Genomic DNA, 27,445 nt, shown 5'->3' on the forward strand with positions numbered 1-27,445 from the left:
TCCTCCTGCACCACTCTCCCACCCCACGCTGCGCCCAGGTACAGCTATCCTCCTCGGCAAACGAGCCCTCACTGCTCACCAAAACTACCACACAAGCACCACACAGTCCGATTAACAGTTTTTCAAATGCCCAACATGTCTAACAGAAACTTGATTTAAAAAAAAAAAAAGAAACTCCATCAGATACCTCACCTCAGTGTCATCTACTTCATTTTCTTCAGACAGGTTGGGTATTTCAATCAACCCCTTGTGCTTCGCACCAGATTCTTTAATTATACCTAAAATGAGCAAAATACGTTCCTCAATTACAAAGTAACAGCCAGTTTACGTACACCTGCCCTGCCTAACTGAACGGCCCACCCTCCTCACAGGGCACCGCCACCGTGGGGACGAGGCAGGCCAAGCCTTCCCCACCACACACGCGCCCAAACCAACCCTGCTCCCCTGGCCTACATCACAGGTAAGCACCCTACGAAGGCAGGGGTAAGAACCTGGCAAGTAAAGTGCACACACGACCAGGGGCCACAGGGAAGCACGGGGCTGGAGTAAACGGCTCTGTTAACCAATGTTTCTTCTTTCATCCCCCAATATTCTTTACCAAGTCAAAGCAGGATAAAGGGCTGTCTTGAAGAGGAGTCACAACAGGAGGGACAGGAAGGCAAAAAGGGACAATGAGTTCTGATCACAGAAAGAGTGAGGGGAGGCAGGTGTGGCCTGGGGAAGTTTGTGTGGACTCTATGCAGCTGGTTTCTTTCAAGACCAGAGTGTTGACTTCAATGACGACATCAAGATGGTGACAGGTTATTCCCGACTTCAGTCCCCCTCACAAAAAAGACCAACTAGCTGCTATCCATGGACAAGACACCACTGTGAAAATCCCAAAACCCAGAGGTGAGGCTGAACACTCTCCTGGACCAGAGGCAGAAAAGGACTGCATTAGAAGGGTATGAGGAGTGGTTTAACACTCTGACCAAACTGCCCCTCCGCCAGGCCAACACAGAACCACACTGAGAGGGCCCCACTGCAGTTTTTCCAGTAGGAAAAGAGGGCAGAAGGTGGACATGCAGGTCCCCGGCACTGTTGGATGCTTCCTGGGAGGGCCACTGGGGTCTCGACTCATGGAGACCACTGGGAATCAGATAGGGATGGAGAAGGGGGGCAGGGCTTTCAGCAACCAGTGCTCAGATCTGGATGGGCCATGCTCCTGTTTGCAGCAGTGCATGAGCAGAACTCAGCTGGCAAATTCTGCCTGATCTGGGTCCCCAGGCAACAGGCCAAAGCCAGCTGTGGAGCCCATTCTACCACCCTACAAATTCATAGCTCCACTCAACTGCTGAGTGTAGCTTCCCATCCAGGAAGCCCAACCAGAGAACGTGGGCAGCCTTGGAGCCCATCCAAACAGCCCCACTTGGGCAGGGAGCCAAGCCAGCAGCCCTGCCCAACTGTTGAGCATAGCCTCTGGCCCTGTGTAACCAAGGGGCCTGAACAGTGACCCGAAGCAGCCTCGGAACCCAGCCTACAGCCCTGCCCAATTGCTTAACACAGCTTGTGGCCTTGTCCAGACGAAGAGCCCAGCAGAGCCCCCACCCCGCAGAGAACAGTCTCTAGCCTCCCCACCTGCGGGATACAGCTGGAAGCCCCTCCTGACCAGAGAGCACAGCCTGCAACCTTGTTCAACAGCCGAGCACACTCAGCACCCTACGGATGCTGAAGCCAGGCCTGCAGACCTGCCCGAATTCAAGGCACAATCTGTGTCCCCCACCTGGTCACAGAACACAGCCTGAGGCAAGGTCCTACCATGAAACCCTGCCTGCAGCCCTGCCTGAACACAGAGTCCAGCCAGCAGCACCAGCTGGTCGGGGAGCATAGCCTGAGACCCCCCTCAACCTGCAGCAATGGCAGAGCCCAGTCCATAGCCCTGCCCAATCAGAGTCCAACCAGTGGCGCCACCCTGCCAGGGAACACAGCCAGTGTTCCACAGACTGGAACCAAGGGTAACTGCAGAGCCCAGCTAATGGCCCCATGTAACCATGGAGCACAGCCAGCAACCCTGCCTAGTCAGGGAGCCCACTCAGCAGCCCTGCTTAAACATGGAGCCCAGTCGACTCACCCAACCACAAAGCCCAGCTACTGGGAATCCCCTATCCTGACCTCAGAGCACACTCAACTGGAGAGCCTGACAGCAAGCCCTGCCTGCCCATGGACACTACTAGTTGACACATCCAATAACCCAAGTTGAATGGTGAAGGTTTTTCCCTGCCAAAGCAAACCTGTAAAACATGGAAGAAGAGACCACTTACTTATACACACACATACCAGTGCAAGGAATCAAGGCTCAAGAAAAAACAGGTAAACATGACACCACCAAAAGAATCAAATAAAGCTCTAACAACTGACGCAAAGAAATGGAGATGTATGAACTGTATGACCAGGAATTCAGAATAAACCTCTCAAAGAAGGTAGTGAACTATAAGAACACACAGACAACTAAATGAAATTAGGAAAATAATGCATGAACAAAATAAGTTCAAAAAAGAAACAGAAATCATTAAAAAAAAACAAAGCCAGCAAAATTCCTGGAGCTAAAGAATACAATGACTATACTGAAGAATTCAATAGAGAGCTTCAACAGCTAACCTGACCTAGTAGAAGTAAACAGTTAGTAAACTAGAAGATGGGTTATTTGAAATTGTCCAGTCAGAGAAACAAAAAAGAAAAAGTAATGAAAAAGAGTGAAGAAACAATATGGATCTCATGTGATACCATCAAATGAAATAACACATGCATTATGGAAGTCCCAGAAGGAGAAGAGAAAGGGACAGAAAGTCTATTTAAAACAATAATGGTTGAAAACTTCCCAAACCTGAGAAGAGAAATGGACATCCAGATTCATAAGGCCCAAAGGACCTCCAAATAGGTTGAACTCAAAAAAGGCTGCACCAAGACACATTACAGTTAAATTGTCAAAAATCAAAAACAAAAAGAATTTTGAAAGCAGCAAGAGAAAAGCAACTCTTCACATACAAGGGAGCTTCATAAGGCTACAGGTGGATTTCTCAACAGAAACTTGACAGGCCAGCAGTGGAATGATATACTCAAAATACTGAAAGAAACAATATGTCATCCAAGAATACTATACCCAGCAAAGCTGTCCTTCAGAAGTAAAAGAGAGATAGAGACTTGCCCAAACAAACAAAACCTGAGGGGGCTCAATGTCATTAAACCTGCCTTATAAGAAATGCTAAAGGACATTCTTCAAGCTGAAATAAAAGGATGCTAGTTAGCATCATAAAAACATATGAATGTGTAAAACTCACTGGTAATGGTAAATATACAAAGTCAGATGATCTAATATTGCAATGGTGGTGTGTAATTCTCTTACAACTCTACATTAAAAGTTAAAAAACAAATGAATTTAAAATAACCATAACTATGAGAATTTGTTATTGGATACACAATGTAAAAATATGTAAACTGTAACATAATAACCTAAAATGTGAGGGGGGAAGAAGTATAAATTTCTGTATGCTATCAAATTTAAGTTATCAGTTTAAATAGGGTGTTATAAATATATTTTATATACACCTCAGGTTAACCACAAAGGAAAAACCACAAAAGATTATGATAAAGGAGTCAAAGCATACCAGCACAAAAAAGCAGCAAATGACTAAAGAGCTGGCAAGAGAGGAAGCAAAGAAGATAGGATCTACAAAACAGTTAGGAAAGAATTAATAAATGGCAATAGTAAGTCCTTACCTATCAATAGTTACTTTAAATATAAATGGATTAAATTCTCCAATCAAAAGGCACAGAATGCCTGACTAGATGAAAAAAAAAAACAAGATCCAACAACATGCTGCCTACAAGAGACTCATTTTAGCTTTAAGGATACACATAAACTGAGAGTAGAGGGATGGAAAAGATACTTCAAGGAAATATTAACCAAAAGAAAGTAGGAGTAGCTATACTTATATTAGACAAATAACACTTTAAGCTAAAAATGGTCAAAACAAACAAAGTCATTATATAATGCTAAAGGTGTCAATTCATCAAGATATAATAATTGTAAATATTTATGCACCTAATACTGCAGCACCTAAATATATAAAGCAATTACTTAGAAAACTTATAAGGAGAAATAAACAGCAATACAACAATAGCTGGGGACTTTAATGCCCTACTCTCAACAATGGATATATCATCCAGAGAGAAAACCAATAGGGAAATATCAGATCTGAACAACACTATACATGAAATAGACCTAACAAACATATACTGAACATTCCATCAAAGAGCAACAGAATGCATTTTTCTCAAGCACCCACAGAACATTTTCTAGGATAAATCATAAGTTAGGCCACAAAACAGGTCTCAACAAATTCAAAAAGATGGAAATTATAGTAAGCATCTTTTCCAACCACAAATGGTATTAAACTAGAAATCAGTAACAGAAAGAAAGCTGGAAAGTTCACAAATACATGGAAATTAAAATACTCCTGGGCTTCCCTGGTGGCACAGTGGTTGAGAGTCCACCTGCCGATGCAGGGGACACGGGTTCGTGCCCCGGTCCGGGAAGATCCCACATGCCGCGGAGCGGCTGGGCCCGTAAGCCATGGCCACTGAGCCTGCGCGTCCGGAGCCTGTTGCTCCGCAACGGGAGAGGCCACAACAGTGAGAGGCCCGTGTACCGCAAAAAAAAAAAGGGCTTCCCTGGTGGCGCAGTGGTTGAGAGTCCACCTGCTGATGCAGGGGACACAGGTTCGTGCCCCAGTCTGGGAAGATCCCACATGCCGCGGAGCGGCTGGGCCTGTGAGCCATGGCCACTGAGCCTGCGCGTCCGGAGCCTATGCTCCGCAGTGGGAGAGGCCACAACAGTGAGAGGCCTGCGTACCGTAAAAAGAAAAAATAAAAATACTCCTGAACCAATGGCTCAAAGAAATCAAAGGGAAAATTTAAAAATATCTTGGCACAAATAAAAACGTAAACACAAACACTTATGAGATGCAGCATAACCAGTTCTAAGAGGGAAGTTTGTAGCTATAAACTCATACAACGACAAAAAACAAGAAATATATAAAGAGCCTGACATTACACATCAAGGAACTAGAAAAAAAACAAACTAAGCCCAAAGTTAGCAGAAGAAAAGAGATAACCAGCAATCTACAGATTCAATGCAATGCCTGTTAAAATTCCAATGGCGGACTTCTGGGAAGATGGCGGAAGAATAAGACGCGGAGATCACATTCCTCCCCACAGATACACCAGCAATACATCTACACATGGAACAACTCCTACAGAACACCTACTGAACGCTGGCAGAAGACCTCAGACCTCCCAAAAGGCAAGAAACCCCCCACGTACCTGGTTAGGGCAAAAGAAAAAAAATAAACACAGACAAAAGGATAGGGACAGGTCCTGCACCAGCGGGAGGGAGCTGTGAAGGAGGAAAAGTGTCCACACACTAGGAAGCCCCTTCGCGGGCAGAGACTGCGGGTGGCGGAGTGGGGGAGCTTCAAAGCCACGGAGGAGAGCACAGCAACAGGGGTGCAGAGGGCAAAGCGGAAAGATTCCAGCACAGAGGATCAGGGCCGACCGGCACTCCCCAGCCGAGAGGCTTGTCTGCTCACCCGCCGGGGCAGGCGGCGCTGGGAGCTGAGGCTCCTGCCTCGGTCGGAGCGCAGGGAGAGGACTGGGGTTGGCGGCGTGAACACAGCCTGCAGGGCGTTAGTGCACTGCAGCTAGCCGGGAGGGAGTCCGGGGGAAAAGTCTGGACCTGCCGAAGAGGCAAGAGACTTTTTCTTCCCTCTTTATTTCCTGGTGCGCGAGGAGAGGGGATTAAGAACGCTGCTTAAAGGAGTTCCAGAGACGGCGCGAGCCGCGGCTAAAAGTGCGGAGCCCAGAGACAGACATGAGACGCTAAGGCCGCTGCTGCCGCCACCAAGAAGCCTGTGTGCGAGCACAGGTCACTATCCACACCCCCCTTCCGGGGAGCCTGTGCAGCCCGCCACTGCCAGGGTCCCGGGATCCAGGGACAACTCCCCCGGGGGGAACGCACAGGCGCGCCTCAGGCTGGTGCAACGTCACGCCGGCCTCTGCCGCCGCAGGTCCGTGCCCCTCCCTCCCCCCCGGCCTGAGTGAGCCAGAGCCTCCGAATCAGCGGCTCCTTTAACCCCGTCCTGTCTGAGCAAAGAACAGACGCCCTCCGGCAACCTACACGCACAGGCGGGGCCGAATCCAAAGCTGAGCCCCTGGGAGCTGTGAGAACAAAGAAGAGAAAGGGAAATCTCTCCCAGCAGCCTCAGAAGCAGCGGATTAAAGCTCCACAATCAACTTGATGTACAGTGCATCTGTGGAATACATGAATAGACAAAGAATCATCCCAAATTAAGGAGCGGTGTGGATGAAAGGCTCTTGGTGCTGGAGCCAGGAGTTAGTGCTGTCCCTCTGAGGTGGGAGAGCCAACTTCAGGACACTGGTCCACAAGAGACCTCCCAGCTGCACATAATATCAAACGGCGAAAATCTCCCAGAGATCTCCATCTCAACGCCAGCACCCAGCTTCACTCAACGACCAGCAAGCTACAGTGCTGGACATCCTATGCCAAACAACTAGCAAGACAGGAACACAACCCCACCCATTAGCAGAGAGGCTGCCCAAAATCATAATAAGTCTACAGACACCCCAAAACACATCACCAGACGTGGACCTGCCCACCAGAAAGACAAGATCCAGCCTCATCCACCAGAACACAGGCACTAGTACCCTCCACCAGGAGGCCTACACAACCCACTGAACCAACCTTAGCCACTGGGGACAGACACTAAAAACAACAGGAACTACAAACCTTCAGCCTGCAAAAAAGGAGACCCCAAACACAGTAAGATAAGCAAAATGAAAAGACAGAAAAACACACGGCAGATGAAGGAGCAAGATAAAAACCCACCAGACCTAACAAATGAAGAGGAAATAGGCAGTCTACCTGAAAAAGAATTCAGAGTAATGATAGTAAAGATGATCCAAAATCTTGGAACTAGAATAGACAAAATTCAAGAAACATTTAACAAGGACCTAGAAGAACTAAAGATGAAACAAACAATGATGAACAACACAATAAGTGAAATGAAAAATACTCTAGATGGGATCAATAGCAGAATAACTGAGGCAGAAGAATGGATAAGTGACCTGGAATATAAAATAGTGGAAATAACTAATGCAGAGCAGAATAAAGAAAAAAGAATGAAAAGAACTGAGGACAGTCTCAGAGACCTCTGGGACAACATTAAACACACCAACATTCGAATTATAGGGGTTCCAGAAGAAGAAGAGAAAAAGAAAGGGACTGAGAAAATATTTGAAGAGATTATAGTTGAAAACTTCCCTAATATGGGAAAGGAAATAATCAAGTCCAGGAAGCACAGAGAGTCCCATACAGGATAAATCCAAGGAGAAATACGCCAAGACACATATTAATCAAACTGTCAAAAATTAAATACAAAGAAAGCATATTAAAAGCAGCAAGGGAAAAACAACAAATAACACACAAGGGAATCCCCATAAGGTTAACAGCTGATCTTTCAGCAGAAACTCTGCAAGCCAGAAGGGAGTGGCAGGACATATTGAAAGTGTTGAAGGAGAAAAACCTGCAACCAAGGTTACTCTACCCAGCTAGGATCCCATTCAGATTTGATGGAGAAATTAAAACCTTTACAGACAAGCAAAAGCTGAGATAGTTCAGCACCACCAAACCAGCTTTACAACAACTGCTAAAGGAACTTCTCTAGGCAAGAAACACAAAAGAAGGAAAAGACCTACAATAACGAACCCAAAACAATTAAGAAAATGGGAATGGGAACATACATATCGATAATTACCTTAAATGTAAATGGACTAAATGCTCCCACCAAAAGACACAGATTGGCTGAATGGATACAAAAACAAGACGCATATATTTGCTGTCTACAAGAGACCCACTTCAGACCTAGAGACACATACAGACTGAAAGTAAGGGGATGGAAAAAGGTATTTCATGCAAATGGAAACCAAAAGAAAGCTGGAGTAGCAATTCTCATATCAGACAAAATAGACTTTAAAATAAAGGCTATTAGAAGAGACAAAGAAGGACACTACATAATGATCAAGGGATCAATCCAAGAAGAAGATATAACAATTGTAAATATTTATGCACCCAACATAGGAGCACCTCAATACATAAGGCAAATACTAACAGCCATAAAAGGGGAAATCGACAGTAACACATTCATAGTAGGGGGCTTTAACATCCCACTTTCACCAATGGACAGATCATCCAAAATGAAAATAAATAAGGAAACACAATCTTTAAATGATACATTAAACAAGATGGACTTAATTGATATTTATAGGACATTCCATCCAAAAACAACAGAATACACATTTTTCTCAAGTGCTCATGGAACATTCTCCAAGATAGATCATATCTTGGGTCACAAATCAAGCCTTGGTAAATTTAAGAAAATTGAAATTGTATCAAGTATCTTTTCCGACCACAACGCTATGAGACTAGATATCAATTACAGGAAAAGATCTGTAAAAAATACAAACACATGGAGGCTAAACAATACATTACTTAATAACGAAGTGATCACTGAAGAAATCAAAGAGGAAATCAAAACATACCTAGAAACAAATGACAATGGACACACGACGACTCAAAATCTATGGGATGCAGCAAAAGCAGTTCTAAGAGGGAAGTTTATAGCAATACAATCCTACCTTAAGAAACAGGAAACATCTCGAATAAACAACCTAACCTTGCACCTAAAGCAATTAGAGAAAGAAGAACAAAAAAACCCCAAAGTTAGCAGGAGGAAAGAAATCATAAAGATCAGATCAGAAATAAATGCAAAAGAAATGAAGGAAACGATAGCAAAGATCAATAAAACTAAAAGCTAGTTCTTTGAAAGGATAAACCAAATTGATAAACCATTAGCCAGACTCATCAAGAAAAAAAGAGAGAAGACTGAAATCAATAGAATTAGAAATGAAAAAGGAGAAGTAACAACTGACACTGCAGAAATACAAAAGATCATGAGAGATTACTACAAGCAACTCTATGCCAATAAGATGGACAACCTGGAAGAAATGGACAAATTCTTAGAAAGGTACAACCTGCCAAGACTGAATCAGGAAGAAGTAGAAAATATGAACAGACCAATCACAAGCACTGAAATTGAAACTGTGATTAAAAATCTTCCAACAAGCAAAAGCCCAGGACCAGATGGCTTCACAGGCAAATTATATCAAACATTTAGAGAAGAGCTATCACCTATCCTTCTCAAACTCTTCCAAAATGTAGCAGAGGGAGAAACACTCCCCAACTCATTCTACGAGGCCACCATCACCCTGATACCAAAACCAGACAAGGATATCACAAAGAAAGAAAACTACAGGCCAATATCACTGATGAACATAGATGCAAAAATCCTCAACAAAATACTAGCAAACAGAATCCAACAGCACATTAAACGGATCATACACCATGATCAAGTGGGGTTTATTCCAGGAATGCAAGGATTCTTCAATATACGCAAATCAATCAACGTGATACACCATATTAACAAACTGAAGAAGAAAAACCATATGATCATCTCAATAGATGCAGAGAAAGCTTTTGACAAAATTCAACACCCATTTATGATAAAAACCCTGCAGAAAGTAGGCATAGAGGGAACTTTCCTCAACATAATAAAGGCCATATATGACAAACCCACAGCCAACATCGTCCTCAATGGTGAAAAACTGAAAGCATTTCCACTAAGATCAGGAAGAAGACAAGGTTGCCCACTCTCACCACTCTTATTCAACATAGTTTTGGAAGTTTCAGCCACAGCAATCAGAGAAGAAAAGGAAATAAAAGGAATCCAAATCAGAAAAGAAGAAGTAAAGCTGTCACTCTTTGCAGATGACATGATACTATACATAGAGAATCCTAAAGATGCTACCAGAAAACTACTAGAGCTAATCAATGAATTTGGTAAAGTAGCAGGAGACAAAATTAATGCACATAAATCTCTGGCATTCCTATACATTAAGGATGAAAAATCTGAAAGTGAAATCAAGAAAACACTCCCATTTAGCACTGCAACAAAAAGAATAAAGTATCTAGGAATAAACCTACTTAAGGAGACGAAAGACCTGTATGCAAAAAATTATAAGACACTGATGAAAGAAATTATAGATGATACAAATAGATGGAGAGATATACCATGTTCTTGGATTGGAAGAAGCAACACTGTGAAAATGACTCTACTACCCAAAGCAATCTACAGATTCAATGCAATCCCTATCAAACTACCACTGGCATTTTTCACAGAACTAGAACAAAAAATTTCACAATTTGTATGGAAACACAAAAGACCCCGAATAGCCAAAGCGATCTTGAGAACGAAAAACGGAGATGGAGGAATCAGGCTTCCTGACTTCAGACTATACTACAAAGCTACAGTAATCAAGACAGTATGGTACTGGCACAAAAACAGAAAGATAGATCAATGGAACAGGATAGAAAGCCCAGAGATAAACCCACGCACATATGGTCACCTTATCTTTGATAAAGGACGCAGGAATGTACAGTGGAGAAAGGACAGCCTCTTCAATAAGTGGTGCTGCGAAAACTGGAGAGGTACATGTAAAAGTATGAGATTAGATCACTCCCTAACACCATACACAAAAATAAGCTCAAAATGGATTGAAGACCTAAATGTAAGGCCAGAAACTATCAAACTCTTAGAGGAAAACATAGGCAGGACACTCTATGACATAAATCACAGCAAGGTCCTTTTTGACCCACCTCCTAGAGAAATGGAAATAAAAACAAAAATAAACAAATGGGACCTAATGAAACTTAAAAGCTTTTGCACAGCAAAGGAAACCATAAACAAGACCAAAAGACAACCCTCAGAATGGGAGAAAATATTTGCAAATGAAGCAACTGACAAAGTATTAATCTCCAAAATTTACAAGCAGCTCATGCAGCTCAATAACAAAAAAACAAACAACCCAATCCAAAAATGGGCAGAAGACCTAAATAGACATTTCTCCAAAGAAGATATACAGATTGCCAACAAACACATGAAAGAATGCTCAACATCATTAATCATTAGGGAAATGCAAATCAAAACTACAATGAGATATCATCTCACACCAGTCAGAATGGCCATCATCAAAAAACCTAGAAACAATAAATGCTGGAGAGGGTGTGGAGAAAAGAGAACCCTCTTACACTGTTGGTGGGAATGTAAATTGATACAGCCACTGTGGAGAACAGTATGGAGGTTCCTTAAAAAACTACAAATAGAACTACCATATGACCCAGCAATCCCACTACTGGGCATATACCCTGAGAAAACCATAATACAAAAAGAGTCATGTACCAAAATGTTCACTGCAGCTCTATTTACAATAGCCCAGAGATGGAAACAACCTAAGTGTCCATCATCGGATGAATGGATAAAGAAGATGTGGCACATATATACAATGGAATATTACTCAGCCATAAAAAGAAATGAAATTGAGCTATTTGTAATGAGGTGGATAGACCTAGAGTCTGTCATACAGAGTGAAGTAAGTCAGAAAGAGAGAGACAAATATTGTATGCTAACACATATATGTGGAATTTAAGAAAAAAATGTCATGAAAAACCTAGGAATGAAACAGGAATAAAGACACAGACTTACTAGAGAATGGACTTGAGGCTATGGGGAGGGAGAAGGGTAAACTGTGACAAAGCGAGATAGAGGCATGGACATATATACACTACCAAACGTAAGGTAGATAGCTAGTGGGAAGCAGCCGCATAGCACGGGGAGATCAGCTCGGTGCTTTGTGACCACCTGGAGGGGTGGGATAGGGAGGGTGGGAGGGAGGGAGACACAAGCGGGAAGAGATATGGGAACATATGTATATATATAACTGATTCATTTTGTTGTGAAGCTGAAACTAACATACCATTGTAAAGCAATTATACTCCAATAAAGTTGTTAAAATGAAAAAAAAAATTCCAATGGCATTTTTCACAGAAATAGAACAATCCTAAAATTTGTATGCAACCACAAAAGACCCCAAACAGCCTAAACAATCTTGAAAAAGAACAAAGCTGAAGGCATCATACTTCCTGATTTCAAACTATATTATAAAGATATAGTAATCAAAAGAGTATGGTATTGGCATAAAAAGCAGGTACACAGATCAATGGAAGAGAATAGAGAGCCCAAAAATAAACCCATGCATATGTGGTCAATTAAGCTTTGACAAAGGAGTCAAGAATATACAGTGAGGAAAGGACAGTCTCCTCAATAAATGATGTTGAGAAAACTGGCAGCCACAAGCAAAACAATGATACTGGACCACTATCTTACACCATACACAAAAAATTAACTCAAGGTGAACTAAAGACTTGAACCTAAGACCTGAAACCACAAAAGCCCTAGAAGAATACAAAAGTGATAAGCTCCTTGACAATGGTCTTGGCAATGATTTTTAGATTTAACACCAAAAGCAAATATAAACAAGCGGGACTAGTCAAACTAAAAAGCTTCTGCAAAGAAAACCCAACAAAATGAAAAGGCAACCTACTGAATGAGAAAAAATATTTGTAAATTATGCATATGATAAGGGGTTAATATCCAAAATATATAAGGAACGTATAAAACTCAATAACAAAAAACAATCTGGTTAGAAAATAGGCAGAAAATCTGAAGAGACATTTTTCCAAAGAAGACATACAAATGGCCAACAGGTACATGAAATGGTGCTCAACATCACAGAATTATACATCAAAAGCACAATGCGATATCACCTCACACCTATTACAGTGTCTTTTGTTAACAACTTATTGACCAGAGATGTATTAATATGTCTTTTGTTACCTGAACGTTATTGACTGGAGACGTATCAATACATTTTTAGAGAGTGATACAATTAACATCACCTTGAAAATTTGTTAGAACTTAAAATTGATCGAGGGTTCATTAATCAACTTATGATTGTCGTTATCATTCACATTTTTCTCTGTTAGGTTTTTGTTCCAACCTTGTGTATATTATAAATGCAAGTTTATTACCGTAAAATTTTCAAAAATGACACATCGTGAAATTCTGAGTGAAGAATTTTTTGGTCAATTTTATGCAGATACTTTCTCTGACTGTCCGAGCAACATATATACTAGTGTCTCAGAAGATGATAATTCTTCAGAATATAGTTGATTCAGACGATGTGAATATTAGACTAACAAAAAGACAAAAAACGTTAGTGATTGATTCTGATATGGAAAGTGAAAACGAAACGGTGCTGGAGAATGCTCCTTTGCTTCTACAGAAGAGTGGATTGAAGACATTTCATGAAAATTAGAAGACTTTACAGGTGTGTCAGGTGTAACCACTGAATGTAATAACCCGAAACATAACAGAATTAATTTTGTTTTTTGGCAATAACTTTTTCGAGTTGGTCGCTTCTCAAACAAACTTGTATCACCAACAGAATGAAAAATCATATAAAGAGTATGGTAAGGCTTTAAAATGGACTGATGTAACCAATAGTGACACGAAGAAGTTTCTTGGATTAATAATTTTGATGGGACAAATAAGAAAGTCACACTGGAAAGAATACTGGACTGATCCCTTACTTGAAACACCTGTCTTTCCAAAGATTCTGACGAGAATAAGGTTCAAACAAATAATGACAGCTCTTCATTTTAATAACTCAGAAACTCCACTTCCTACAGACAGAATTTCAAAAGTTAAACCTCTTTTAGATTATTTTCTACCAAAATTTCAATCGATCTATATACAAAATTTCAATCGATCTATATACAAACTTGATAAGGCAATGATAAAAGTGCAGAGGACAACTCAAGATTCAAAACCTATAATCCCAGAAAACTTACAAAATATGGAATTTTGGTCAGGATGGTTAGCGAAAGTGAAACTGGATATATATGCTACCTTGAGATTTACACAGGTGAAGGAAAGAAACTACAACAATATTATCAGTCCTACAACCTTATCTTGGTTCACAGCACCATATGTACCAAGACAATTATTACAACAGTGTGTCCACATCTGAAACACTGTTGAAAAATAAAACCAGAGTTTGTGGGACTATAAGAGAGAATTGTGGTCTACCAAACCAATTAAAGGAGAAATCTAAAATCTACAGGAGGAGAAATGACATTCTTATGGAAGGGAGAAGTGATTCTTCTTATATGGAAAGACAAGAGGCTAGTCCGCATGGTGACAGCTATTCATGATGCCTCCATAACATCTACAGGAAAGGAAGACAGGAGGACTGGCCATCAGAAAACTAAGCCCACTTGTATATTACAGTATAATAAATATATGAGGGACTTCCCCAGTGGTACAGTGGATAAGACTCCGTGCTCCCAATGCAGGGGGCCCGGGTTCGATCCCTGGTCAGGGAACTAGATCCCACATGCATGCTGCAACTAAGAGTTCGCATGCCACAACTAAGGAGCCCTGGAGCCGCAACTAAGGAACCCGTCTGCCGCAACTGAGCCCACGTGCCGCAACTAAGGAGCTGGCAAGCTGCAACTAAGGAGCCTACCTGCTGCAACTAAAACCTGGTGCAACCAAATAAATATTTTAAAAAAATAGAATCATATCAAAAACAAAACAAAACACAACAAAAATGTATGAAAGGAGTTGATCGATCGATCAATATCTGGCAAAATTCAATATCCTCCAGAAAACTCGAAAATGGTATAAGAAAGTGGGTTACTGTTTGAGTAATTACAGTTTATTCAACGCATTTAAAATTTACTGTAGCCTTAATGCACATAATAAAATGGCTTAACAAGCAATTTTTGTTAGCAGTAGCTAGAGAATGGGTAACTGACCAGTCTGGTGAATGTAGTGGTAGTCCCACACCTGGTGCTTCTTGTGGCATTTCTAAAAGAGCCCCTCCACAAAGATCCACCTTGTTGACTATCAGGTAAAATAAAAGAACATATTCTATATGAAATAATACCCACAGGACTAATAAAAAATGACACCACAAAGTGTAGAATCTGATCTTCCAGGAGAAAGCACAGTGAAAAGTATATTTGTAATAGATGTTCTTTCCCCTGCACAGAGGTGCCTGCTTTACTGCCTATCACACTCTAACGAAATAATAGAATGCTTTAGTAAGACATGGACTAAGTTTCAAATAAATACATTAAATGAAAAAAAAGTTGTTGATATTTACTCAAACACAGGTGTTTCAATATTCACTTACATAACAAATTGCCAGCCACAGGCGTTAAGTTTCTGCAAAAATCCCCCCATCAGTAATGTGTTAAAAAGAGAAGAAATAATGAGTGTTGGCAAGGATGTGGAGAAAAAGAAATCCTTGTGCACTGCTGGTAGGAATGTAAACTGGTGCAACCACTATGGAAAACAGTGTGAAGGTTCCTCCAAAAATTAGAAGTAGAACTACCATATGATCCAGCAATTCCAGTTCTGGGTATATATCCAAAGGAAACAACAACACTAATTTGAAAAGATATATGCATCCACATGTTCACTGCAGCATTATTTACAATAGCTAAGACATGCAAGCAACCTAAGTGTCCGTCAGTGGAAGAACAGATAAAGAAAATGTAGTACATACACACAATGGAATATTATTTAGCTATAAAAAAGAAAAACACTCCTGCCAATTGTAGCAACCTGGATGGAACTTGAGGGCATTATGCTAAATAAAATAAGTCAGAAAGACAAATACTATTTGATCTCACTTATATGTACAATCTAAAAGAAAAAAATAAAACGAAAAACCGAAGTTGGACTTCCCAGGTGGCACAGTGGTTAAGAATCCACCTGTAAATGCAGGGGACACGGGTTTGAGCCCTGGTCCTGGAAGATCCCACATGCTGCGGAACAACTAAGCATGTGCACCACAACTACTGAGCCTGCACTCTGGAGCCCGCGAGCCACAAGTACTGAGCCCGCGCACCACTACTACTGAAGCCTGCGCACCTAGAGTCAGTGCTCCACAACAAAGAGAAGCCACTGCAATGAGAAGTCTGCGCACCACAACAAAGAGTAGCCCCCACTTGCCACAACTAGAGAAAGCCCACATGCATTAACGAAAGACCCAATGCAGCCAAAAATTCATTTTAAAAAAAGAAGAAGCAATTAAAAATAAAATCCAAAGTCACAGATACAGAGAAAAGATTAGTGGTTGCCAGAGACAGGGTGGTCGAATGGGTAAAATGGGTGAAAGTGGTCAAAAGTACAAATTTCCAGTTATAAAAAATAAGTCATGGGGATGTAATACACAGTATGGTAACTATAATAATACTATATTGTATATTTGAAAGAAAGTAAACCTTAAAAATTCTCATCCCAAGAAAAAAGAAAATCTTATAACCGTATGGTGATGAATGTTAACTAGACTTATTGTGGTCACCATTTCTTGATGTGTACAAATATACAATCATTATATCACAAAATGAATATAATGTTGTATGCCTATTACATCTCAATTTAAAAAAAGGGATAAAGATTAGAGCAAAAATAAATGAAACATGGGACTTCCCTGGTGGTGCAGTGGTTAAGAATCTGCCTGCCAATGCAGGGGACACGGGTTCAAGCTCTGGTCTGGGAAGATCCCACATGCTGTGGAGCAACTAAGCCCATTTGCCACAACTACAGAGCCTGTGCTGTAGAGCCTGCAATCCACAACTACTGAGCCCATGTGCCACAACTCCTGAAACCCACGCACCTAGAGCCCATGCCCCACAACAAGAGAAGCCACCGCAATGAGAAGCCTGTGGACCACAACGAAGAGCAGCCCCCGCTCACTGCAACTACAGAAAGCCTGTGCGCAGCAACAAAGACCCAATGCAGCCAAATAAATAAATAAAATAAAATAAAATAAATGAAACAGAGAACAGGAAAACAATAGAAAAGATTAATAAAAGAGCTGGTTCTTTGAAAAGATAAACAATTATTGACAAAACTTTAGCTAGACTAACCAAGGGAAAAACAGAGGATCCAAATAAATAAAATTAAAAATGAAAGAGGAGACATTACAACTGATACCACACAAATACAAAGGATAATAAGCAACTACCGTTAACAATTTTATGCTATAAAACTGGACGACCTAAAAGAAATGGATAAATTCCTAGAAACATATCACCTACCAAGCCTGAATCATTAAGGACTAGAAAGTCTGAACAGACCAATTATGATTAAGGCAACTGAATCAGTAATCAAAAAAAAACTCCCAACAAAGAAAAGCCCAGAATCAGATGATTTCACTGGGGAATTCTACCAAACATTTAAAGAATTAACATCAATCCTTTTCAAACTCTTCCCAAAAACTGAAGAGAGGGAACATTCCCAGACTCATTTTAAGAGGCCAGCATTACCAGGATACCAAAGCCAGTTAAGGACACTACAAGAAAAAATTACAGGGCTACTCAGCCATCCAGTGGTTAAGACTCTGCGCTTCCACTGCAGGAGGCCCAGGCTTGATCCCTGGTCAGGGAACTAAGATCCACATGCCACACAGTGTGGCCAAAAAAAAATAAAAAAAGAAAAGAAAAAGAAAAAATTACAGACAAATATACCTGATGAATATAGATGCAAAAATTCTCAACAAAATACTGGCAAATTGAATTCAACAGCACATTAAAAGGATCAAATACTAAGATCAAGTGGAATTAATCCCTGGGATGCAAGGATGGTTTAATACCCAAGTCAAATGTGATGCATCACATTAATACAATGAAAAATAAAGATAATATGATCATCTCAATTCATGCAGAAAAAGCATTTGAGAAAATTCAACATCCACTGATAATAAAAACTCCCAACAAAGTGGGTATAATAGAAACATACCTCAACATAATAAAGGCAATATATATGACAAGCCCACAGCTGACATTGTACTCAACGGTGAAATGTTTGAAGCTTTTCCCCTAATAACAGGAATAAGATAAGGGTACCCACTCTCACCACTCCCATTCAACACAGTATTGGAAGTCCTAGCCAGAGCAATCAAGCAAGAAAAAGAAATAAAAGGCATCCAAATTGGAAAGGAAAAGGTAAAATTACCTCTATTTGCATAGCACATGATCATATATACAAAAAAATGCAAGAGACCATTAGAACTAATAAATAAATTCAGTAAAGTTTCAGGATAGAAAATCAACATACAAAAATCAGTTGCTTTTCAATACACTAACAATGAACTATCTGAAAAAGAAATAAAGAAAACATCCCATTTACAATAGCAGCAAAAACAGTATATACTTAGGAATAAATTTGACCTAGGAGGTAAAAGATCTGTAGATGGGAAACTGTAAGACACTGATGAAAGATATCCCATGTTCATGTCTTGGAAGAATTAATATTGTTAAAATGTCCATACTACTTGGGAGATTGGGATTGACATATATACACTAATATGTATAAAACAGATAACTAGTAAGAACCCACTGCATAAAATAAATAAATAAATAAATTTTTTAAAATGTCCATACTACACAAAGGCATCTGTACATTCAATGCAATCCCTACCAAGATTCCAGTGGCATTTTTTTTACAGAAGTAGAAAAACCAATCCTAAAATTCACATGGAACCACAAAACACTCTGATAGCCAAAGCAATCCCAAGAAAGAAGAACAAAGCTGGAGGCATCACAATTCCTGATTTCAAACTTTACTACAAAGCAAGAGTGATCAAAACAGTATGGTACTGGCATAAGAAAAAGACATGTACCAATGGAACAGAATCAAGAGCCCAGAAATAAACCCATGCATATATGGTCAACTAATATATGACAAGAGAAACAAAAATACTCCATGGGTAAAAGATACTACCTTCGGGGCTTCGCTGGTGGCGCAGTGGTTGAGAGTCCGCCTGCCGATGCAGGGGACGGGGTTTCGTGCCCCGGTCCGGGAGGATCCCACATGCCGTGGAGCGGCTGGGCCCGTGAGCCATGGCCGCTGAGCCTGCGCGTCCGGAGCCTGTGCTCCGCAACGGGAGAGGCCACAACAGTGAGAGGCCCGTGTACCGCAAAAGATAAATAAATAAAGATACTACCTTCAATAAATGGTGCTGGGAAAACTGGATATTCACATGCAAAAGAATGAAAATGAATCTTACACTATACACAAAATATACACTATACACAAAAATTAACTTGAAATGGCTTAAAAACTTAAATGTAAGACCTGAATCCATAAAACTCCTAGGGAAAAAGACAGGGAAAAAGCTCCTTGATGTTGGTCTGGGACTACTCAAACTAAAAAGCTTCTGCACAAGCAAAAGAAACAATCAACAAAATGAAAAGGCAACCTACAGAATAGAAGAAAATATTTGTAAACCATATCTGATGAGTTAATATCCAAAATATGTAAGGAATCATACAACTCAATAGCAAAAAACCAAACCAAAACAAAAAATACCATTAAAAAGATGAGCAGGGCTTCCCTGGTGGCGCAGTGGTTGAGAGTCCGCCTGCCGATGCAGGGGACACGGGTTCGTGTCCCAGTCTGGGAAGATCCCACATGCCGCGGAGTGGCTGCGCCCGTGGGCCATGGCCACTGAGCCTGCGCGTCTGGAGCCTGTTGCTCCGCGGCGGGAGAGGCCACAACAGTGAGAGGCCTGCGTACCGCAAAAAAAAAAAAAAAAAAAAAACAGACAGACAAAGGAACTGAAGAGACATTTATGCGAAGAAAGTATTCAAATGCCCAACAGGTACCTGAAAAGGTGTCCAACATCACTAATCATCAGGGAAATGTAAATCAAAACCATAAAGAGATAACACTGTACCCCTGTTAGAATGGCTACTATCAAAAAGAGATAACAAGTGCTGGTGAGGATGTGGAGAAAAGGGAACCCTCATGCACTACTGGTGGGAATGTAAATTGGTGCAGCCACTATGGAAAACCGTATAGAGGTTCCTCAAAAAATTAAAAATAGAATTACCACATGATGTAGCAATTCCACTTCTGGATATATAGCCAAAGGAAATGGAATCACTATCTCAAAGACATATCTGCACCCCGATATTCAATACAGCATTATTTATGGTAGCCAAGACATGGAAACAACCTAAGCACCCGTCAATGGATGAATGAATAAAGAGAATGTGGCATATTTACACAACGGAATATTATTCAGCCACAAAAAAGAAGGGAAATCTTGCCATTTGTGACAACATGGATGATCCCTGAGGGCACTATGCTAAGTGAGATAAGTCAGAGAAAACCAAATAGTGTATGATCTCATTTATATGTGTAATCAAAAAAAAAAAAACCAAACTCACAGAAACAGAAAGTAGACTGGTGGTTGCAAGGTGGCAGAGGGAAGGGTGGTGAAGGTGGTCAAAAGACACAAAGGGCACATAATAACTTCCACTTATATGATAAGTAAGTTCTGAGGATGTAATGTGCAGCAGGGTAAGCAATACAGTATTATACACTTGAAAATTGCTCAGACAGCAGATCTTAAAAGTTCTCAACATACACACAAAAAAACTGTAACTATATGAGGTGATGAATATTTTAACTAACCTTATTGTGGAAATCATTTTGCAATATACACATATATCAAATCATCATGTTGTATACCTTTCACTCATACAATGTTATAAATCAATTATATCTCAATAAATCTGAGAAAGCTATAACTTTAATATAATTAAAATTTAATTAAAAAAAAAAAGGAAGACCAGAGTACTGTCTCCTCCCCAGCGGGTCCCACTAGCCACCTCTAGGATTAACTACTAGAGGAGAAAGCACACGGGGTCAGGGAAGCCCTGTTCCGTCTGCCCTCTGGCTGCTGCCTGGGAGTTGCTGGGTCTTAACCTACAAAGGAGCTGGTTGCTGCTTTAAGCTAAGGGAGATGGAAGAGACACAAGACCATGAGTTTCCTTGGGGACCTCAGAGCCCCTGTCTTGAGGAGCTGGATGTGTAAGGAGCCAGATCCTGCTATGATCCAGCCAAGAGCAGCCACTGAGGGAGCAACTGAGAGCAAACCCCAAGCCAGAAGGTTTCAACGCACAAGTGGGACTGCTTCTGATGCTCGCTGAACATTCCCTGGGCTCTGGCCTGGCTCCAGTTAGCAAGACAGCCACTAGGACAGAGGCGCAAGGACAGCTCACCAGGCAGCTCTCTAACCCAAACTCTCAAGAAAGAAGCTGACACAAGCTGAGGCCCAAACACAGCACCATCCTCCAGAACCAGATCTTGCCCTCTCTCCTCCTTTTCCTTTTCCCTTTCCCTTTGTCTTCATATCCATGGTTATTTCAACAAATATTTATTGAGTATAGACTGTCCACCCAGCAAGGAGCCAGGCACCACAGGAGAAATTTATTCATTCAACAAACACAACGTTTCAGACAGTGATCTGGAAACAAAACCAATCAATCCCTGACCCAAAGACCCAAAGAATGAAAACAACCAAAATGTCTATCAACTGATGAACAGATAAAATGTGCTACATCTATACAACAGAACGTTAGTCAACAATGAAAAAGAATGAAACATGCTACAAGACAGATGAACCTTGAAAACATTATGTCAAGTAAAAGAAGCTGCTCACAAAAGACCACATACTGTGTGATACCATTCATATGAAATGTCCAGAACAGGCAAATCCATGGAGACAGAAATTAGATTAGAGGTTGCAAGGACTGGGGGAGTGACTGCTAACAGGTACATGGTTTTGGGGGAGAGATGAAAATGTTCTATAACTGACTGTAGTGATGGCTGCACAACTCTGTGAATATACTGAAAACCAGGCAATTGTACACTTTAAATGGGCGACCTGTATGGTATGTGAATTATATCTCAATAAAGCTGATATTTTAAAAAATCTCTGCCCTGATGAACGGGGAGAAAAGGGGAATCCAGAACAATAATAATGTAACCATATGTAGTGTGCCAAATATCAGTGCTTTGGGGAGAAATTAAGCAGGGAAGGGAAACAGTACAAGGAAGGGATCTGAAACTGTTAGAGAATGGAGACAGATGGCTTTACTCAGGATGCAAACCTGAAAGAGCTTAAGGAGCCAGCAGGCACCTATTGAGGGGAAGAGTACTCCAGGCAGCAGCTCCAGGAAACGCTAGTGCTCACAAATGCCTGGCAGATTGAGTCCAGCTGACGGCTAAGAGCCCTAAAGAGCTCTGAGTGCTGGGAGAAAGGGAAGCCCACAGCTGGTTGGACAAGGAACTCCACATGCAGTTAAGGGTGTCCAGAACTCCAAACACCAATTCAGGGCCCCACAGCAGGAGTTCTAAATTTATCTGTTGAATGAATGACTAATGAATCAACCAACTCTGCCCCAACACAGCCCCCAGCCCCACCTGTACCTGGAGGACCCTGTTACCTTTCCAGCCCAGTTTGATGTTCCACTCATAGAAGAAAATCAGCTTTCCTTTGCGGCTGCTGCAGGAAGCCTCGCCTTCCACCTGCTTCAGCTCACTGATCTCGCAACGGCCAGCCTCATTCTCCACAGCAATGCCCACCAGGAGCTCACGGAGCTTCCCCTTGGACCAGCTGGTGGCATCCCGCTCTGTCCTAACGAGGGCCAGAAGAAGGGCAGAGCTGTGGATAGAAGCCCCCACTGGTGTCCACACGCCCACCCTGGGGAATCAGGGTAATGCCCTTGCCCAGTCCGTATCAGCCCAATTCCTCTCAAGAAGCTGTTGGGTGGTACTTTGTCTTAAAAACACTGGTTTATTTGGGGGAAAGGAGGTCTTGAAATCTCACCTGGTGGAAATGGAGGGGTAAAGCCTGGGCCACATGAAAAGGTAATTATAACTGAAATAACTTTTATCGTAATAAGACAAATTATCAAGTGTTTTCACACAGATATTATCTCATACAATCTTCCCAAATAATGTTCCCATTTTAAGGGGTGGAAATGAGCAGAGAGAAGTCCATTAAGTGTCCACGGTGACAAGGCTGGGAAAGGAGAGGTCAGCTCTTCCTAACCCCAAGCCAGGACTCCCCCAGGGAAGGATGCCCTCACAGGCTAAGGCTTTGCTCTGCCCTGGACCTGCCTCAGCATCACCTTGATGGCCTTGAGATAGCACAGCCCTCAGAGGAGCAAAGCAGAGAACATCACTTCCTGAAGCTCTGACTGAAGAGTGAGGGGCAAAAATCAGCCCAAGCTCCATATGAGATAGAAAAAGGATGGGTAACTAGTAAGAACTCCTAGAAGGCAGGGCTCACCAGAGACTCATCAAGTTAGATGTGGAGTTGAGATCCAAATTCCTGTTCTTTCCAATACATACGTAACACACACACACACACACACACACACACACAACTTTCTACCTTCATTTTAACTCCCCCAAACTTCAAGGGGCTGGGGGGGAGGGGCGGCGCGGGGAGAGCTTCTAAGGTCAGAGACTGCCGAAGCTGAAGCGGTAAGTCAAGAATGACTTCTATTCCTGGGACCCAACCCAACTTTCAAAAAGAGGAAAGTGAAGTCCCACAGCCGGTGCAGATAAGACACCGGGTCTTCAGGCTCCAAGGGCTCCGCAAGCCCTGAGGCTAAAGACGAGCATCTGCACCTGTGCAGCCCCCAACCCTCCCCACTCCCCCGGCCCGGGGCCCACCACGGCCCGGGAGGCGCCCCGAGACACCCGGCCGCCCCTGCACCCGGGTTACAGGGCGCCGGGCGCTCGCAGAGGGTCCCCACCCCCACCCCGCCGGCTCCGGAGGGAGGAGGCCCGGACGCCGCGGCCCCGGCCCCTGCCCGGCCGCACCAGTGCCAGTTGTTCACGTTGGTCCCGTCCTCCCGCTCCTCCACGATCCAGCGCGGGTCTCCCTGGCCCCACTTGGCCATGTCTGCGCCGCAGCGCGGCCTCAGCGGAGAACAAGGAAGAGCCGCGGCAGCGCTACAGCTCCGTCGCCGACGTTTCCGGCCTTCGAGCCCAAGATCTGAGCGTTCGCAGCGCCCAGAAAGTGCCAGAAATCCCCGCCCCCTGCGCCGCCCGGCCCCGCCCGCCCCCGCCCGCCCCGCTCGCCCCCGCCCGCCCCGCTCGCCCCGCTGCGGAGCTCCGGGAGAGCTGGAGCAGGGCTGTTTCCGAGGGGCGGGGGCGCGGGGCGGGGCCCGGAGGGTGGAGGGGGCGGGGGGCGTCTGGGCTCAGGAAGCCCGCCCCCGGGAGGGGGTTGGGCCCGAGGCGGATGCGGGCCAGGAGGGGAGGGGTCGGGGCCCAGGAGACCCGCGTGGGGGGCGGCGGTGGGTAGGCTAAGGGCCCGAGCCACGGCGCTGAGGTGGGGGCGACCTGGGAGGCCGGGTGGGGTTTGCGGAGGCCTTGGGCCCCGCCGCGGGTCTCGCAAGTGCACGGGCTGGGGAAGGCCGGACGCCTCTCAACGGTTCGTTATTATTACTGCAGCGACGACCTTCAGTGCTGGCAAGCGGGGCGTTGAGTAAGGGGCGCCTGAGAGTTGCACCGGGGCTGCAGACAGGAAACGGCCGTCGGGCTGCCACCGGCAGTGCTGACGGTGTTCGGTCCTCTCGAGGACACGACCCTCGCGAGCACTTGGTCACCCTGTTTGCTGTGCGACCGACTTGCAGAGGTCGGAGCGCGCCCACGATGCGAAGCGGAGGTGGTCTCGGCGGAGCGCGCCGTGTTTACACCGTATTCGTTTTCTGTTGAAAGTTCCTACGGAGTTGGTGCACTCTGGCTCTCTCCTGGACGCCAAGTCTCACGCCTTTCCGCCACCTGTCCAAGTAGCACGAGCTACCAAGTTCCCAGTTACTTCGGGAATGTTTACATTTTATTCATGTAATAGTCCTTTATAGATGACAAAAGAATGTGATAGCAAGCGTATATTACTGCAGCTCGATTCAATTTTACAAAAGTTAAGTGGATATTAATGATTCCTTTAACGAATTTTCACCTTTCAGCAAAAACTTTGCGCCAACTATTTGGGAAATGTTGCTGACAGGTCTGTGGATATTTATTTAGCAGGCAGAACAGGTATGGAATTTTGGAAGTCTGGAAGTACCTCACTGTTCTGTTCCACTGTGATGGACTGTCCTCTGCCTGTGGTCTGTTCTCCTCAATGAAATAAACTGGTAGAGAATACTTTTCTCCATTTGCTTACTGGAGCTACTACATTCCAACGTCATTTTCCAAAAAGCTACAACAGTTTTGTAAGCAGACTGTTTACCAAGTGTTTTGACCCCCAAACAAAATGACATTTTGATTTGACCTTTTACACTTTACTTCACCAAACGCATGGACAACTAACACAAGGTATCAGATAGAAAAGACTTGGATGGGCAATACTAGTGGGTACTGTTTTCTTGTGAATTTTATCCAGTTCATAAAGAATATTACCAATGGAACAGCACATAGTGAGATATGTATCATTGGAACCTGGGGTAAGACTTACAAGAAAACTTACGGTATATGAAGTATTGAGAGTAGTCAAAATCAGAGGGACAGAACAGTGTTGCCAGGGGCTGCGGGGAGAGGGAAGTGGGGAGTTATTGTTTAGTGGGTATAGAATTTCAGTTTTACAAGATGAAACAAATTCTGAAGATGGAGGGTGGTGATGGTAGCACAACATTATGAATGTACTTAACACCTCTGAACTGTACACATAATGGTTACAATGGTAAATTTTTTATGTGTATTTTACCACAATAAAAAAATTTTCAAAAAACAACCTCTAAATCAATGAGTAAAATGTTACTGGGGAAGAGGATAATCATGAAATATGGAGGTATATCAAACATACCCCTGCTCAGTTTACTTACTAACTACATTCAAAAGGGAAAAGTAATCTTTACAAGGGAGAAATCTGGCAACTAACCACCTTAACCAAATGGTCAAACTCAGCATCAATGGAGCAAACTGACATGTGTACACCATCACCTAAGTAGCATTCCTGCCAAAAATGCTTATTCTGAATCTAATCATGAGGAAACAATCAGAAAAGTCCAAATTGAGGGAAATTCTGCAAAATGGATCTGGCCTAAACTCTACAAAAATAAACATTTCATGAATATCAAAAGAAGACTAAAGAGAGGTGGCAATAGATGCAATGCTTGATCCTAAATGAGCTCCTGGATCCAAAACAAACAGTTTAAAATGACATAATTGGGGAAATTTAAATTGCATTTCAGACTGCATACTGGATAATGTATCAGTGTTAAATCTTCTGAGCAGTTAAACTTTGGTTACAAACAAGAGCATTCTTGTTCTTTGGAGATTACATGCTGAAATATTTATAGGTAAATTGTCATGATGTCTGCAATTAACTCAGAGAAAAGCAGATAAAGCAAGGTGGCAAAGGTTGACACCTGGTGAATCCAGGTGAAGTGTATCTGAGGGTTCCTTGAACTATTCTTGCAACTCTTCTGTAAGTTTGAGATTATCTTCAAAAGAAAAATTGGGGGGAAAAATTGAGTCAAAACATCTTCAGGGTCAAAGCATGGGTTGTAGCCTTTTGTAACCATCCAGTACTAGGGTGGGTAAAAATTACACCACAACATTTATCGAGCATCTACTGTGTGTCCAAGTCTGCTGTATGCTGGAGTGATCACGAAAATAAGACATGGGGCTCAGGCAGCAGTGGAGGAGACGAGTGTGAATTCACCTTCATGGTAAATCCAGTGTGCCCTGGGAGCACAGAGGAGAAAGTGCCTAATTCTCCCTAGGGGAGTGTGGTGCTTGTGTAGTTCTCTTCTCAGAGGAGGCTTATAGAGTGAGGACTCGTCTTCAAGAGAGCAAAGGGGAGCAGCAAGTGCCCAGGCACAGAAGCATGGAGAAGCATACTGCACCAAGGGGGCTCTAACAGTCATGTAAGGGGGGCTACAGGAGATGAGGCTGCAAGGGGGCAAATTGCCCCCTCATGAAAGGTCTCATTTGCCCTGCTGAGTATTGTGGACTTTGTTCTGTAGGCAACAGGAAAACACTGAGGTGATCTAAATGGAGAAATGACGTGATCGGACTTGTGTTTTAGAAAAATCATTCTTAGGACAATTTGAACAATGGACAGGAGTGGGATAAAAACTGGAAGGGGGGATATTTGTCAGAGTGGAGAGGAGGTGACAGATCTGAGAGGCATTAAAAGTGGAACCCGTGATATGGGAGTGCAGTGGAGGAAGTGTTTTTCAGAGCCTGGGACTTGCACCTTGCTTAATCACCATCATTCTGAGAGACTAGAATGCAAAGAGGCTGGTGGAGGGCTTAGGTGATAACCCTGGAGATCAGCATGCAGGGGATGGGCAGAAAAATGGAGCCTGAAAAGGGAAACCGAAAGAAGGAGGGAGAAAACAGAGAAGACATTTGATCATGGAAGCCAAGGGTCGGGATGGAGGGAGAGGTCAGCAGTGTTAGACGTGGAAGACGGCAAGTAGGATAATAAAGAAATTGTTCTTTGGATTTGACAGGAGGGCCATTGGGCCCTTTGCAGGGAGCAG

The 27,445-nt window shown here is 42.9% G+C and overlaps 1 protein-coding gene across 2 annotated transcripts in view; it reads right to left on the reverse strand.

Moving 5' to 3' along the window:
• The window catches only part of AHSA2P (activator of HSP90 ATPase homolog 2), a 31,586-nt gene extending 7,610 nt beyond the window's left edge, over positions 1 to 23,976 (reverse strand). The window contains exons 1-3 of one of the 2 annotated variants that reach the window (XM_012537053.3): positions 23,772 to 23,976; positions 22,385 to 22,575; positions 193 to 278 (exon numbers count right to left, since the gene is read on the reverse strand). In XM_012537053.3, the coding sequence (XP_012392507.1) occupies positions 193 to 278; positions 22,385 to 22,575; positions 23,772 to 23,851 (357 nt within the window). In that variant the 5' untranslated portion in view covers positions 23,852 to 23,976. The remainder of the gene's footprint in view (positions 1 to 192; positions 279 to 22,384; positions 22,576 to 23,771) is intronic. The other variant, XM_004280653.4, reaches the window with a different exon arrangement.
• Between the last annotated feature and the right edge of the window lie 3,469 nt (positions 23,977 to 27,445).

The sequence above is a fragment of the Orcinus orca genome, chromosome 13, assembly GCF_937001465.1.
Source record: "Orcinus orca chromosome 13, mOrcOrc1.1, whole genome shotgun sequence".
NCBI lineage: Eukaryota > Metazoa > Chordata > Mammalia > Artiodactyla > Delphinidae > Orcinus > Orcinus orca.